Source organism: Oncorhynchus clarkii, chromosome 14 (assembly GCF_045791955.1).
Source record: "Oncorhynchus clarkii lewisi isolate Uvic-CL-2024 chromosome 14, UVic_Ocla_1.0, whole genome shotgun sequence".
In the NCBI taxonomy this organism is placed as follows: Eukaryota; Metazoa; Chordata; class Actinopteri; order Salmoniformes; family Salmonidae; genus Oncorhynchus; species Oncorhynchus clarkii.
In genome coordinates, this window is record NC_092160.1 from 19,756,229 (window position 1) to 19,772,694 (window position 16,466).

Genomic DNA, 16,466 nt, shown 5'->3' on the forward strand with positions numbered 1-16,466 from the left:
CAATAATTATTATTTTGAGGAAACCTACATTTTGCTTCTAACGTCGTTACAAGTTACTATGATATTCTTTCTTAGTTGGCTCGATAATGTTATAGAAAAAAGTTTTATTGTATAAATATGGCCTCCTCTCGCTGTGAAAAAATGAATTGGGCTAGTTTTCAAGCCTTTTGGGCAGGTCTTGAGTGGTCATTGGGCTAGAAATATTTGCTTGACCTGGCAACCGTGATCCCAGTGAGTAGGTAGTAGATTTGTGTCAGTACAGAGGGATAGGCCATTAAGTGTTTTGAGCTTCAGTAAGGTTGGCTTCTTAGCTTTCATACCAATGGTTATCATCTGTATTGCAGAAATGGAACATAAATCACAGAAATTAGATGTTGGCGGTGGCAGCTGCAGAGAAGTATTTGGGTAAACGAGATTTGACTTCTGAAGAGTTACAGGGTGTGTTGAGTGGGGGTGCCCCATCCTTCCAGGCCATAGGCATGGTGCGGGAGAAAATAGAGTCAAAGTAGTGGAATGGGGTAGAGGGTTTTTTAATGAGTGTAGGTGTGGCAGCTGCAGTGAAGTACCTGGGTGTATGAGATTTTACCGCAGAAGAGTTATAAGATGTTTTGAGATTCTTTATGAAATAGCGGTATATAGGTGTATGGTTGGTTGGTGTGCAATTTTATTATCCCCCCCATTTTATTTTTTGTATCATAAATGTAAAGTGATTGAACACAGTAGGTGGCGGCATTCACAAACAAGGTGTGCGAACGCCATGATAGCAAAGAAGAAGAACCCGGAAGTTCGTTGTGTTTGTAAATCCAACAGCTACCTTGCAACCCTGAGGTATATCAGCATACGGAAACCTCCTTCGACAGGAGTGGAAACAAAACAGGAAAGGAGGGAATTCTCTGTCAGCTGCAGTCGTTTGTAGGTAAGTGTTTTCTTGATTTTTTTTTTGGGGGGGGGGGGGGGGGGGGTGTTGAAACGTTTCTCTTACTGAGATGCCTTTTTGTGACTATAGCTAATCTAGCTAGCTATCTGTAACGTTCGCTAGAAATCAAGCTAACTAGCTATTCGCCTTGCTTCATTACTTGAAACCTGCTTGTCAAGTTATAGCTAGGGTAGCCAGCCAGCCAGCCATTAAATAGTTTTATAGTTTTGCACTGACAGTTGAGTCATGTCCTTGCTAATGCTAACAGTAGTTAGCTAGCAACACACTCGAATAACATGAAATGACAGTCATTGTTAGGTATGTAACTAGCGTGTTTTTTAACGGTCATGAGTATCCAGTTTGATTAGTAATATGGTGAATTAATGGTTTGTTCCTACTTTCAGCGTGTACTGTTGACAAACATGTTGTCGGAAGGCAGCTCCTTTGTGAAGGGGATAGCCCTGGGAGGCACATTCTGCCTGTTGTTGTCCCTGTTGGGGAGCTTTGCACCAGGCATGCAGTCCAGCCCAGAGGACCACCACCACCACCACCACATCAAGGCTCCCACCAAGGACGAGCTACAGAGCCTGTCTGATTCCCAGATGGTGGAGCTGAGCCAGAGAGTGCGAGTCTATTGCGTCATCATGGTTCAGCCTTCTGTCCTGGTGTATTGGTCCACAGCCAAGGACACCTGGGGTAAACACTGCGACCAAGCCGTATTCTACAGCTCTGAGTCGGCCAAAGCTCTGGAAGCGGTGGACCTTAACGAACAGGACGAGTGGGCCAAGCTGCGCAAGGCCCTGAAGCATGCGTATGACAATGCCGGCGACCTGCGCTGGTTCTTCGTGGCGCGGCCCACCACCTTCGCCATTATCGAGAACCTCAAGTATCTCATTCTGGCCAAGGACCCCAACGAGCCCTTCTACATTGGCCATGCCATGAAATCGGGTGAACTGGAGTACGTGGAGTACCAGAGCGGCATTGTGCTGAGCTATGAGGCACTCAAGAGGCTGGTGAATGTGTTCAAGGATGAGGAGAAGTGTCCGGAGCGAGGCAGAGCCCTGTGGAAGCTGAGCGAGGAGAAACAATTAGCTATATGTCTGAAGTACACCGGAGTCTTTGCAGAGAATGGCGAGGACACACAGGGTAAGGGCCTGTTCAACAGTAAGAGTGTGGGTTCACTCATCCAAGACAGCATGGACAAAAAAAACTTGGATGTGGTGGAGGGCTGCTGCTCGGACTTAGCCATCACCTTCAGCGGAATGTCACCAAACCAGATGCAGGTCATGATGTTTGGAGTTTACAGACTACGCCCGTATGGGCACAACTTTCATGATTCCTTGATATTCCTGCCCCCTGAGGGCTCTGACAATGATTAAAGTGCAAGGCTTCCCACTTTGGGGCAGATATGGCATTAACCAGACTGCTGCTGTCAAGTGGTGAATAAAGACAGTTTTCTTATTCAGTTTGTGAGCATGAGGGAGGTTGGCAAGTACTCAAGGGAGGCAAATCATTATTCTTAGTTTTTTATACCTTTTTTGAATTTGCACTCTGCACATAATACCATTGTGGAAAAGTAATGAACAGATGAAGAAATTTGAAGAGCAAATGTGCCACACATTCCACAGAGGGCCAAGTGTCTGCAGGTTTTTGCTCCAACCTTGTACTTGATTGATGAATCAAGGTCACTAATTAGTAAGGAACTCCCCTTGCATGGTTTAACACTCCATGGAATGAGTTTGACATTCCTGTAATCTAGAGTATACATAATTTTCATTAACACAATTGAAATTTTTATTGGTATTTGTGGCTGATTTAGTTTAGGCTATTAAACTCAACAAAAATAAACGTCCTCACTGTCAACTACGTTTATTTTCAGCAAACTTAACTTGTAAATATCTGTATGAACATAAGATTCAACAACTGAGACAAACTGAACAAGTTCCACAGACATGTGACAAATAGAAATGGAATAATGTGTCCCTGAACAAAGGGGGGTCAAAAGTAAGCCCGTATCTGGTGGCCACCAGCTGCATTAAGTACTGCAGTGCATCTCCTCATGGACTGTACCAGATTTGCCAGTTCTTGCTGTGAGATGTTATCTCCACTCTTCCACCAAGGCACCTGCAAATTCCCTGACATTTCTGGGGGGGGGAATGGCCATAGCCCTCACCCTCCGATCCAACAGGTCCCAGGTGTGCTCAATGGGATTGAGTTCCGGGGTCTTCGCTGGCCATGGCAGAACACTGACATTCCTGTCTTGCCTGAAATCATGCACAGAACGAGCAGTATGGCTGGTGGATTGTCATTCTGGAGGGTCATGTCAGGATGAGCCTGCAGGAAGGGTACCACATGAGGGAGGAGGATGTCTTTCCTGTAACGCACAGTGTTGAGATTGCCTGCAATGATAACAAGCTCAGTCTGATGATGCTGTGCCACACCGCCCCAGACCACGATGGACCCTCCACCTCCAAATCGATCCCGTTCCAGAGTACAGGCCTCGGTGTAACGCTCATTCTTTCGACGATAAACGCGAATCCGACCATCGCCCCTGGTGAGACAAAACCGCGACTCGTCTCTCAGCATATTGCAGACATTCTGAGCACTGATGGAGGGATTGTGCGTTCCTGGTGTAACTCGGGCAGTTGTTGTTGCCATCCTATACCTGTCCCGCAGGTGTGATGTTCGGCTCTACCAATCCTGTGCAGGTATTGTAACACGTGGTCTGCCACTGCGAGGACCATCAGCTGTCCTTCCTGTCTCCCTGTAGCGCTGTCTTAGGCATCTCACAGTACAGACATGGCAATTTATTGCCCTGGCCACATCTGCAGTCCTCATGCCTCCTTGCAGCATGCCTAAGGCACATTCGCGCGGATGAGCAGGGACCCTGGGCATCTTTCTTTTGGTGTTTTTCCAGAGTCAGTAGAAAGGCCTCTTTAGTGTCCTACGTTTTCATAACTGTGACCTTAATTGCCTACCCGTCTGTCTGTAAGCTGTTAGTGTCTTAACGACCGTTCCACAATTGTAAAAGAAAGAAAAGCATGAAAGTGTTTAAACCCTTTACAATGAATATCTGAAGTTATATGGAATGTTATGAATTATCTTTGAAAGACAGGGTCTTGAAAAAGGGACATTTCTTTTTTTTGCTGAGTTTATAAGGCCACATGGAGTGAACATTTTGAAATAATCTTGAAGTATTGAGATGTCTCTAAACAGTTTGCTACACATGATTGGTTGCCACCATTGTAATAGAAATTGTTGGTGGATTTGTTTGTTTAATTTTGGGGTAACTATTTTACTCACTTGAAACACCCGATTAAATAAATTGGCAGCCATGTTTATCCTCCTAATACCAAAAACTAAATGAAATGAATTGTTCTGCTGAGACTGTTGCTGCATTTAGTCATAATGGGAAATCAGTTCTTACTGACAAGTGCTAAACCAAATACTGAGCACTGTAAAGCCAAATAGGCCTATCTCATAGTGAAGCAGTTTCTTACCCCTTGTTATTGATAAGCTAATAGATCTACACGCACAGAGCTTTCAGGAAAGTATTCAGACCCCTTGACCTTTTCCACATGGTTACGTTAGTCTTTTTCTAAAATGTTTCTTCCCCTAACACAATACCCTATAATGACGATGCAAAAACCGGTTTAGACATTTTTGCAAATTATACAAAATAAAAATATCACATTTACAAGTATTCAGGCCCTTACTCAGTACTTTAAAGCATCTTTGGCAGCGATTACAGCCTTGAGTCTTCTTGGGTATGATGCTACAAGCTTGGCACACCTATATTTGGAGTTTCTCCCATTCTTCTCTGCAAATCCACAAGCTCTGACATGTTGAATGGGAGTGTCACTGCATAGCTATTTTCAGGTCTCTCCAGTTGTTCGTCCAGGTTCTGGCTGGGCCACTCAAGGACATTCTGAACCAGGGTTTCCTCTAGGATTTTACTGTTTTTAAAGTCATCATTGGCCTCATTGTGAAATCCCGGAGCAGTTTCCTTCCTCTCCGGCAACTGAGTTAGGAAGAACGCCTGTATCTTTGTGGTGACGGTGTATTGATACACCTTCAAATGTAATTAATAACTTCACCATGCTCAAAGGGATATTCAACATCTGCTTTAAAAAAACAAAACATTAACAATAGGTTCCCTTTGCGATGCATTGGAAAAGCTCCCTGGTCTTTGTGGTTGAATCGGTTTGTAATTCACTGCTTGACCTTACAATTATCTGTGTGTGGGGAACAGATGAGGTAGTCATTAATGTTAAACACTTATTATACACAGTGAGTCCATGCAATTTATGACCTGATAAGCACATTTTTACTCCTAAACTCATTTAGGATTGCCATAGAAAAGGGGTTGAATACTTAACTCAGGACATTTCAGCTTTTCAATTTAAATTGGTAAAAAAATGTGAACCCTTGCACTTTGACATTATGGGGTATTCTGTGTAAGCCATTGACAAATCTCTATCCATTTTAAATTCCGGATGTAACAAAATGTGGAAAAAGTCGAGGGGTGTGAATACACTATATATAAAACATTAGGAACACCTGCTCTTTCCATGAGACTGACCAGGTGAAAGTTATTTATGTCACTTGTTAAATCCACTTGGAGACAAGTTAAAGAAGGATTTTTAAGTCGAGAGACATGGATTGTTGCCCATTGCAAGACAAAAGATTTTAAATGACTTTGAACAGGGGTGGTAGGTGCCAGGCACACCGGTTTGAGTGTGTCAGGAAATGCAACTATACTGGTTCACGCTCAACAGTTTCCCGTGTGTATCAATGGTCCACAGCCCAAATGACATCCAGCCAACTTGACACAACTGTGGGAAGCATCGGAGTCAATGCCCCGACGAATTGAAGCTGTTCTGAAAGCAAAAGTGGGTGCAAGTCAATATTAGGAAGGTGTTCCTAATGTTTTGTACACTTCTTTTGGGGACTAATGACTGTAATATGGCTAAGTCTGATAATTTTTGAAGGACATACAAATGCTTGTCAGGCCCATTCCTTAATACCCCACTATCTGATAACTGGCAGAAACTGTAACCCTCATTTTGTAATCAGTTAATTTGCGCCAGTATATCTGTGTCCATTATATTTTATGTGGAAGTATTCTATGGATTTTGTTTTCACTGATGTCAAAGCCCTAATTTCATACCCATAACCTTTAAACGCCTACTGAGATTGGAAAGCAGGTATGACAGGTTTTTCCAAGGCCAAGTCTGCTTTTCAGTCGAGACCATGCAAGGAGACAACTTATTTCCGGATCACATCTTCTCTACTGATTTCCCAATGCTGTCAGAACAGGACCACGGCTGTATCCAACAACCAATATGTGGTTCTCAATTGGGAGAAAGTCTGCTTTGTGACCCGAAAAGGGGCCGCCATATGTAGGAGTGTGAATTTGTTAATAAGCAGGTGTGCTATCGAGGAGAAGCGGACAACTGTATCCTCTTGGCTCCCTATCGCTGAAGCCTTTTGAAATCTGCCACACCCCTTTTGAATCATTTCTGAGAAATGCGCACACGTTTAAAAACACGCCTGTATTCATGCCCCATCAAGTGTCATTGTACACCCTGGAATAGATTTAATATGGACAAGTGTCAGCTAGATTGTATGTATGAGAAAACAAGCAACACCTGAAATGTTGAATGTGACCATTTTTATTTATTTGGGGAGTTTATCTTCAGTTAGCCTCCAATTCACTAAAGAGTTATTTGATTTAACATCATAAATCCATGTAACAGCATGTGGTACTATGATCTACAATCCATTTAAAATGTTTTGCTCCTGGTAGCAAGTGAATCCCAACGACATTGGCAAAGAAACCATGAACTGTAAAGACTGTGAAAAAGAAGGGAAAATATCTTGAATGCAGGTTTTTATTTGTGCATTAATTGGGGATTGGTTCAAAGCCTCCAGCTAGTTACACAGCTAAGTCCATTGGTGTAAACAATTGACTGGCAGCCTCACTGTCAAGAGCTTCACGTTGTCCAGGGGGGTTGGTGAAGACATCTCACTTATACGTCTTCATGTGCCACAGTCCATCATTAAGATAGTGAACAGTTTCAACTCCTACTCCCTTGTTGACTTTCTCTCTGCTCACAAAAAAAGTGAAGTGGAATGAGCATTAGGCAAGTTTACAAAAGTACAGTAGGAGTGTGCACATACAAGTACATTTCTGCAGTGAAAATGGGTCTTTCTATAAATAAGGGGGCAAATGTGTGACTGATCAACATTTCAAAATGGTTTGAAAAAATGTTTTATGCAGTTCAACGTGTACTTTAGAGGAATAAAAGTAAATATGCAAAGTGGCCCATAACTCCACCCATACAACATAGACCTTGGACTACACATCCTTTAAGTAGAGTACACATACATTGGCAAGTCAAATTCAGGGACTTTTTCAAGAACCTAATTGTCATTTGTTTATAGGGCCTAATATAGAACCCCCCCAAAAAGCGTAAAGTGTCAAAAGTAGGCCATTACCACTTAAGGAAAACTCCACACAAAAACGTTTAGTCCATTGTTGATATACTGCCAAAATATATAAAGATGTCAGCAATCAGGTTTAAGATATGGAACTTTCAAAATATTGCATTCTGTCCCATATGATGCAACATTTTGTAACTATTGTATAGCAACCATAGACTAATGAAACATACCAAAAATAAGAATGTATTTTTAGGCCTCTGCAATGCATTGATATTCAAATGATTAATTTCTAAAATGTGAGAATATTGTGGACATTGCCTGAATAAATAGACTGGATGCATGGCCATCTTTCTGTAGTCTGTGGCCAACGCAGGCACACATAATGGAAGGATTTGTATCATAAGCCAACAGATGTTGTCGTCCTCAATAACAGCACGTGGTTTTACCGCAACAGAGTAGAGCTTCACCCTTCAATTGAAGCAGCGGAAAACAAACAAAACTGGCCACATCGCTCACAAACAGATCAAGAATTAAATCACTGATAATTATATGGGAGCAGAACTTACAAATTGGCTACAATAATTACAAGGACTTTTCAAACACCAAATTAAGGTCAATATTTGATTTAAGCTAGGCCTATACCAGCAGTCTACTTGAATTTCTGAGCTCCAATTCAAGTTGGCTACTTTCAAGCCCCTGGTATTGTTTAAAATTGCAGGTGTAACAAGGAAAACAAAATGTATTTCATCAGTGGTGTAAAGTATTTCTACCTAAGTTGTTTTTCGGGGGGTATCTGTACTTAACTATTTATATTTTACTTTTCTACATTCCTTAAAATATTGTACATTTTACTCCATACATTTGCCTTGACACCTAAAAGTACTTGTTACATTTTGAATGCTTAGCAGGACAGAAATAGTCAAATTCATGCACTTATCAACCGAACATCCCTGGTCATCCTGGCGGACTCACTAAATACACATGCTTAGTTTGTGGCTTTCCATAAATAAATAAAATGGTGCCATCTGGTTTTTAAATTATTTATACTTTTACTTTTGATACTTAAGTATATTTTAAACCAAATACTTTAAGTCGAATGTTACTGGGTGACTTTTACATGAGCCATTTATTACGGTCAAGTATGACAATTGGGTACTTTTTCCACCACTTTCGTGTTATTTCATTACCAGATCATATTGTGAATAAGCCCACTGGGCTATGAAATGTTATTCACAGTGTATTCAGACCTTGACTTACGTTACAGCCTTATTCTAACTATCCCTCCCCTCTCAATCTACAAACAATAGCCCATAATGACAAAGCGAAAACAGGTTTAGACATTTGCTAATGTATTACAAATAAAACATACCTTATTTACATAAGTATTCAGACCCTTTTATTAGACTTGATTGAACTCCAGTGCATCCTGTTTGCATTGATCATACTTGATGTTTCTAAAACTTGATTGGAGTCCACCTGTGGTAATTTCAATTGATTGGGCATGATTTGGAAAGGCACAACTGTCTATATAAAAGGTCCCACAGTTGACAGTGCATGCCAAAGCAAAAAGCAAGCCATGACGTCGAAAGAATTGTCCGTAGAGCTCAGACAGGATTGTGTCGAGGCACAGATCTGGGGAAGGGTACCAAAAAATGTCTGCAGCATGAAAAGGTCCCCAAGAACACAGTTGGAACCACCAAAACTCTTCCTAGAGCTGGCCGCCCAGCCAAATTGAGCAATCGGGGGAGAAGGGCCTTGGTCAGGGAGGTGACCAAGAACCCGATGGTCACTCTGACAGAGCTTTAGAGTTCCTCTGTGGAGATGGTTGTCCTTCTGGAAGGTTCTTCCATCTCTACAGCACTCTACCAATCTGGCCTTTATGGTAGAGTGGCCAGACGGAAGCCACTTCTCAGTAAAAGGCACGACAGCCCACTTGGAGTTTGCGAAAAGGCACCTAAAGGACTGACCATGAAAAACAAGATTTTCTGGCCTGATGAAACCAAGATTGAACTCTGGCCTGAATGCAAAGCGTCACGTCTGGAGGAAACCTGGCACCATCCCAATGGTAAAACATGGTGGCAGCATCATGCTGCGGGGATGTTTTTCCAGAGGCGGGACTAAGACTAGTCAGGATCGAGGAGAAAGATGAATGGAGCAAAATACAGAGAGCGATCCTTGATGAAAGCCTGCTCCAGAGCGCTCAGGACCTCAGACTGGGGCAAAGGTTCACCTTCCAAAAGGACAACAACCCTAAGCACACAGTCAATGTCCGAGTGGCCCAGCCAGAACCTGGACTTGAACCCAATCTAACAACTCTGGAGAGACCTGAAAATAGCTGTGCAGTGATGCTCCCCATCCAACCTGATAGAGAGCTTGAGGATCTGCGAAACTCCGCAAATATAGGTGTGCCAAGCTTGTAGCATAATACCCAAGACTCAAGGCTGTAATCAATGCCAAAGGTGCTTCAACAAAGCACTGAGTAAAGGGTCTGAATACTTATGTAAATGTATTAAAAAATATTTGTATAATTTGGCTAAAATTTCTAAAAAAATGTTTTTGCTTTGTCATTATGGGGTATTGTGTGTAAATTGGGGGGGGGGGGAATCTAATACATTTTAGAACAAGGCTGTAACGTAACAAAATGTGAAAAGTCAAGGGGTCTGAATACTTTGCGAATGCACTGTATATCCAGAATAATTAATAGGAAAAGCACTGGGTGTTGTGCAATAGTCTATCCTATAGAATTCTGCACAGTAGACTCCGTGTCCAATCCGAGGCGCAAAAACATATGTAAAGGAACTCATTACCTTGAGGCTTTCTCAGTTCAATCTTGGGATATTAAAACCAATGTGGATCCAAGCACAACTGTCTTCACTGGTGTAATGAATGAGACACATTCTGGACATTCCTCAAACATTACATGCGCTATCACAACAGCTGAAAATACCTTCCTGGATCAGATGTGAGAAAATATCACACTTAAATAAATCAGCTGGACACCAAATGCGCATCCAAGTATCAATGCATAATTATTTTAGAACCATGTTAATGACCGTATCAGTTTAGGTTTTAAGGTGACTTTTTTGGTTAGAAGCAATGGGTTTTGCAATCTCATAGATCATTTTGGATATGCATACCCATAACATGAGACACTGAACTGCTACCTGGAAATGGATCCTATTGCAGAAACTTATTTACTGGACTCCTGGAAAACACCACTCACTCCTGTCCAGTTCCATCTGATTTCTGCTTGGATGCTAGATCATTTCTGTTAATGGATGACCAGTATGCCCTTCTCCCTAGGACTCTGATAGGTGCAGAGCTAGTCAACCCAGTGGTGCCTGAACTTTTTAATAATACTAGCTTGTTGACGCTTAGAAAAAATAACCGCTATAGTTACCACTGCTTTATACTAGCATGGGGAAAATCTGAAGGACTTGTCCATGAGTCTGTCAGTAATCAGGTGCTAGCGGCTGACAGACTGGTGGTAGAACAATCTAAGGCAGGAGAATCGGTTATATCAGCCATTGTGACTGAACAATTCTGAGAGCCTTTTCTCCTGGGAAGATGTTTACAGCATTGATAAGCTCACCATCTGTTCCTTTGTTATTCTGTTTTCTACGTTTTCATTGGCTGGTAACTTGTATGTGCCTTTGTGTCAAACGGATTCTCACGCAAAGTGTGAGCAATAATGTTAACCTATCTGTCCCCTCTGCTCCCTATCTGGAAGAAGAGGGACAGAACATTCTTATGACTGAAATGCCATTTCCCCCCAGACAGGGAAGTCTGAAACCCCTGGTTTACAGAGCACCAGGACTAGTTATGCTGAGATACCATAAAAAAGGGGAGATTGTTGCAGAGTACATTTTGATTTGTTATCTTATATAGAAGGGACAGGTCATTCTGTTCCTCATCTTGTCTGTAAGGTTGCTCTGTTCCCTGATATGCTCAAATCGCACTGTTTCAAGTTGCCCTTTTGTAATATAACTAGGGATGCGCAATATATTGGTAAGCAGATCGGAATCGGCCGATATTAGCTACAAATGTCAGCATCGGATCTGTCTAGTTTAACGCTGTTGAGTAAAACCGATGTCAAAGCTGACATGAATACCTATATAATGTAGGTAGATGACGTAATGACGGCACGAAAAATACAGCGCTACATGTGCAACACAGCATTCCTAACCTGGCCCACAATGTCTGCTGTGTGGATCCATTTTCAAGTTTCAAAGGAAACTAACAAAAAGGCCATATGTAACGTTTGTGCTGCTATTATTTCCAGAGGGGAGAAAGTGAAATATTTCAATACCACAAACCTAATCACCCATTTGAAAGTGCATCCCCCCAGACGTTCAGCGACTACTTAGAACCAAAGCAGAAAAAAAACTTGCCACACTTCCAACAACTAAACAGGTTCAAGTCCAGCAGTCATTTGAAAGAGTAAGAACATTTCAGCGAGACAACTCAAAGGCGAAATCCATTAACGCCAAGATAATGACAATCTGTGCTCTGTTGTGGATGTTGGCTTTCGCCGACTGGTTGAGCACCTCGAGCCCCGGTACACACTACCAAGTAGGCGCTATTTTTCAGATGCTGCCCTACCAGAGTTACACAGCATCCATGAGCTACTTGCTATGGGCGTCACTGCTATTAGCTTCACGACTGACATTTGGACCAGTGATGTCAGCCCCATAAGCATTATGAGTCTGACAGCACAGTGGGTCAACAAGGATTACGTACTAAGGAAAGCCGTATTGCTCCAGAATGTGCTGGTTCTCACACCGCTGCTGCCATTTCAATGGCATTTGAGAACATGTTTTGAAACTTGTAAACATGAACACTCCTAACTACATTCAAACAACTGACTGGAGAAATAAGCTCAAACGGTCTGCAGCAGACGTGATACCCTCTGTCATGGCAGTGAAACACCTGCTCAACAAAACTGCAGACACAGACCGTGGGGTTAACTTGCAAAAGTACTCTACTAGAGGCTGTGAACAAGCGATTCGGTGGCATTCTCTGACCTGCTTTACTGTGTCGCCACCTTTTTTGATGCTAGGGACAAGGGCCGCTACTTCGATGCAGACAAACAGGGTTATGTGAAATGTTAGACACAGCTGGACAAGATGGAAATGGACACAGTGCGCACCGAGGAAGAGGACCCATGACAGAAGAGGCCACGGACAGACAGAGCTGAAACTTCACTGCTTGACAATATGATGAAATCCTGGTTGAGAATGAAAAGACTGAACAAATGAACAACGAAACCCAGCAAATAAGTAAAATAAATGGGTTTTGATTGTTTTACAGGTAATGGGGACATATGTAAATGCCAACAAAACTTTTTGGTCCGTGTGTGTTAAATAGTTAACTGTACTAGAATATTTTAAAGGCCTCAAATTTTAAATATTGATTATTGGTATTGGGTATATTGGCAAGGAAAACAATCGGGTATCCGGCAAAAATGTAATATCGGCGCATCCCTAAATATAACCAGTCTGTTTCTAAACTACTGTGTTCTAACTTCCTGTGAAACAATCCATCTATTGATAAGCAGAAGTAACAGGCTCATTCAAAGGGCATGTGCAACACCCCTCCCATCCTGGGTCTGTATAAATGTCTGAAATCTAAGAGCGAGTCGAATTGGTTTTTACCTTGCATGCATGCTTGTAATAAAGCTTTTTATATTGAGATCGGACTGCCTTCTGAGTGGTTTTTCCACCACAATAGCTGCACTGCATTTCTGAGAGCTCTATACAAAAAATAAACTGACAGCTAGATCCAGGATTCTTAAAGGGTTCAAGTTCAATGTATAATTTAACTGATGAATGCTTAATACATGATAAACGCCATCTTAAATGCAAGGTCAGAAAAGTAATGTTTCATGCCGCTCAATTTTGGGAAAAATCCATCAAGACACCAACCATGATAAAGGGTTAAACATCAACTCGTGAATTTGATTGAATATAGCTATGCCCCCTTATATTAATGTAATGACATGAAGAATATTTTTTGCAGATTATTATCAATAACTTATCAACAGCTGAAACAAGTTGTTCAGTGTAGGAAATACTCCCTGGTACCCTAGATTATAGAAAGACCCAAATAGGAAAAAGCACATGATATGATACTTACATGTCTTCTGCAGACATCTTCATGACTCCGACACAAAGGGCATGTTGCTTGCCCTCCGCCATTATGGCCTGAAACCAATTGTCAAGGAAACACCATCTCACATGCACTTGATACTAACAGGAAGAACCAAAAACACCAATGCTGGTGTATGACATCATTACAAGCTGACATAACGGTTCAGAAGGTAAAAATGTGTAAAAACATGTATGGGTCAAACTGCAACATTATACACATTAAGGTTGTAATTGGCCTTGTTTTAGCATCTTTTGGTCAGAGAGTTGAAAGGTCAGTGACTCATACACTCTGGTATCAAAATGCTGGTCTGAGTTTCCCACTTGGAACTCCGACTTGAGGGCCGATCTAGTGGTAAGACATTTCCAACAGGAACTTGGACCTCCTAGTTTCTGATAGCATCATCATGATCACAATGAATATAATTGGATGGATGGGGGCCAGGGGGCCTGATCCTAAATAAACACTTTCACTATTATTCACTGAGAATATAGCCCAGTAAGATGTTGTACTGAACATAAATTATCAACATAAAGCGGTCATAGGAAGGATACAACTACTGTTTCTGAGGCAGAGGGGTAGAGTTTGGCGCCTGGGGACGTCAATCCAGGACACATGATATTGGCTCCACTTAAGACAAACTTGATGGCCCCTTTGTCTACTTGTTGGTGTGGAAGAATAAAGGGGTCTGTAAAATATGAACAGAGAAACTTACTGAACAGTACACTGCAACACAGCAATTCATCAGACACCTGCACATCAAAAAGAGCAGAGGTCTTACACTTATGCAGCAGTCGGAGGGTTGGGTAGAACGGTCCTTCTCTTTGTCTGAAGAAGAGCAATTCTCCATTCACCGTCAATATTTCAATGTGTTCATGGCTGCAGGTTGGATGACGGAACACAAAACAACATGTCAAACTCTTCTCTTGTTCACCCAAGGGGGGGCAATACCCAGCCCTCTTGGCTTCTCAGCCGAAGCATGCAACGCGGCCAATGTGTACAACAATCCCGACACCGTTTCTAAATAGATATCCAGCATCTCCGAACACCTGTGTGTAACGGAAGAAGGAAGCTAGAAAAGTGTTGAACGTTTTTATTTTTTTAAATACTGTTGGCTGCAACAGTTAAAATGTAGAAGTGTTTTTTGCATTTGTAAAATTATTTTGATGTGATATGAAAATAGAGGGCCTTATCTCTTGAACCCAATTGCAATTGAGAATCCATTTACATTTATATGGAGTATCAGACCGTTTTGGATGCCAGAGTCAATTTGCCTCTAGACATAACTTAAGGGCCCAGGATGGTAAGGAGTAGGCTAGACTACACTCCTTCACAGTCCATCTTGGCCTAGTAAAACTGATGTCAACAAATATTAAAAATACAATGGACTTGTTCGACATTGCAGCAGACAGTGCTGGTGACTTGTGACTGACTGATCAACGAATCACCTTGCATGATCATAAATAACTACTAATTATTATTTGTAGATCAGTCAATTAGTCAACATTTACCCACACTGGGAAAGGTGGATACCTAGTCAGTTGTCCAATTGAATGTATTCAACTGAAATGTGTCTTCCGCATTTAACCCAACCCCTCAATCAGAGAGGTGCATCATGGACTTGCTGATCTGAAACCATTGACTGTGCATAGTCTCGAACACAGCCACTGATAAGGGGGAAAAGATTATCTTCTTGACTTACCATCGCACTATTTTGACAGGGTCCTTTTTTGGCATGATATGGTTGAGCCATGACTCAATGTCTGGAAACTGGTCCAACAGCTGGTTTTTGATGCCTTTGATTACAGAGGTCTTCAGCTGAATACAGTTGGAAACATTTTCCTTCTCATCAAATCTGAAACGAGACAATAGAAACACATTCATGTTAGTTTGACCCTTCATTCAAATGAAAGCTAATCAAGAGTTATCAGTTGATAAGTCTATTTGGAAGACTAAGAACATGTTATAGTTAGCTAGCTAAGTGGCTATAGTTAGCTAACTAGCTGCCTGGTCATGTAGATAGCAAGTTAGCTAGGGAAATCATGCGTAATACCTACTTCTTAAACATCCTCGTTGGTCGCGTTTGCTGTGTTCTTCTCTACCTAGACAAGTATATTATTTTTGCTTGATGTTTGACTTTGATGAACAAAAATCCAATAACATGTATTTCAATTCAATAGTCTCCCCACGCCTGTTTCGCAGTTTATAGGCAGCAAGTGACGTCAACTTGCGACATGCATGCGACAGTTTCGAACGAAATACGGCAGGATCCGAACCCGAAGGCCCCATTCGAATATTTTAAAGATGAGCCCTTCCTTCCTCCCTTCTTTCTATACTTTATTCTTTTCCATGTCCTTTCTATATGTTGAAAATACGTTGTAAACCATAACTTTTGACAGTAAACCAAAAAACTTTAGATAGGAAAACATAGTTGGGTTACTTGGGTACATTAAAGCACACTATTAGACCATGTCAGAAGATTTTACTACATGTAGCAGGCAGGTAGCCTAGTGGTTAGTGCGTTAGATTAGTAACCGAAAGGTTGCAAGATCGAATCCCCGAGCTGACATGGTAAAAATGTCGTTCTGCCCCTGAACAAGGCTAGGAACTCACTGTTCCTAGGCCGTCATTGAAAATAAGAATTTGCTCATAACTGACTTGCCTAATAAAATGGAAATACATTTACACCATCTCTGGCGCCATCTTGCGGTACATGACAGTTGTACAGCTAAATAAAGCTTGCTAAGTAGCATAGCCACTTTTGCAGGTCGTCATTAGTTACTACAGACACAAAGTCCTAAACCCCGCCCATTTCTACAATTTATCCTCTGAAATGTATTATTTTAAACCGAACCCTAACCCCACTGCTAACCTTATGCCTAACTCTAACCTTAAATTAAGATTAAAAGCATACATTTTATTTTTATTTTATGGCTGTGCTAACTAGTGGAAACCA

The 16,466-nt window shown here is 41.6% G+C and overlaps 2 protein-coding genes across 3 annotated transcripts; one reads left to right on the plus strand and one right to left on the minus strand.

The window, feature by feature from the left end:
* The first annotated feature begins 769 nt into the window (after positions 1–769).
* LOC139366385 (C1GALT1-specific chaperone 1-like) lies at positions 770–4,263 on the plus strand. 2 transcript variants are annotated; one of them, XM_071103819.1, is made up of 2 exons: positions 770–916; positions 1,321–4,263. In XM_071103819.1, exon 2 carries the CDS (start codon positions 1,339–1,341, stop codon positions 2,293–2,295), a length of 957 nt encoding a protein of 318 aa, XP_070959920.1. In that variant the 5' UTR covers positions 770–916; positions 1,321–1,338; the 3' UTR covers positions 2,296–4,263. The 2 variants fall into 2 exon arrangements, with proteins under 2 accessions (XP_070959920.1, XP_070959922.1); XM_071103821.1 differs by having other exon boundaries at positions 817–912; positions 1,321–2,779.
* Positions 4,264–6,575: 2,312 nt separating this feature from the next.
* LOC139366386 (MCTS1 re-initiation and release factor) lies at positions 6,576–16,155 on the minus strand. The gene is made up of 6 exons (XM_071103822.1): positions 15,568–16,155; positions 15,213–15,365; positions 14,292–14,389; positions 14,065–14,198; positions 13,499–13,566; positions 6,576–7,026 (listed from the first exon to the last, which is right to left on the minus strand). The coding sequence occupies exons 1-6, from the start codon at positions 15,576–15,578 to the stop codon at positions 6,945–6,947; spliced, it is 546 nt and encodes a 181-aa protein (XP_070959923.1). The 5' UTR covers positions 15,579–16,155; the 3' UTR covers positions 6,576–6,944.
* Positions 16,156–16,466: the final 311 nt, after the last annotated feature.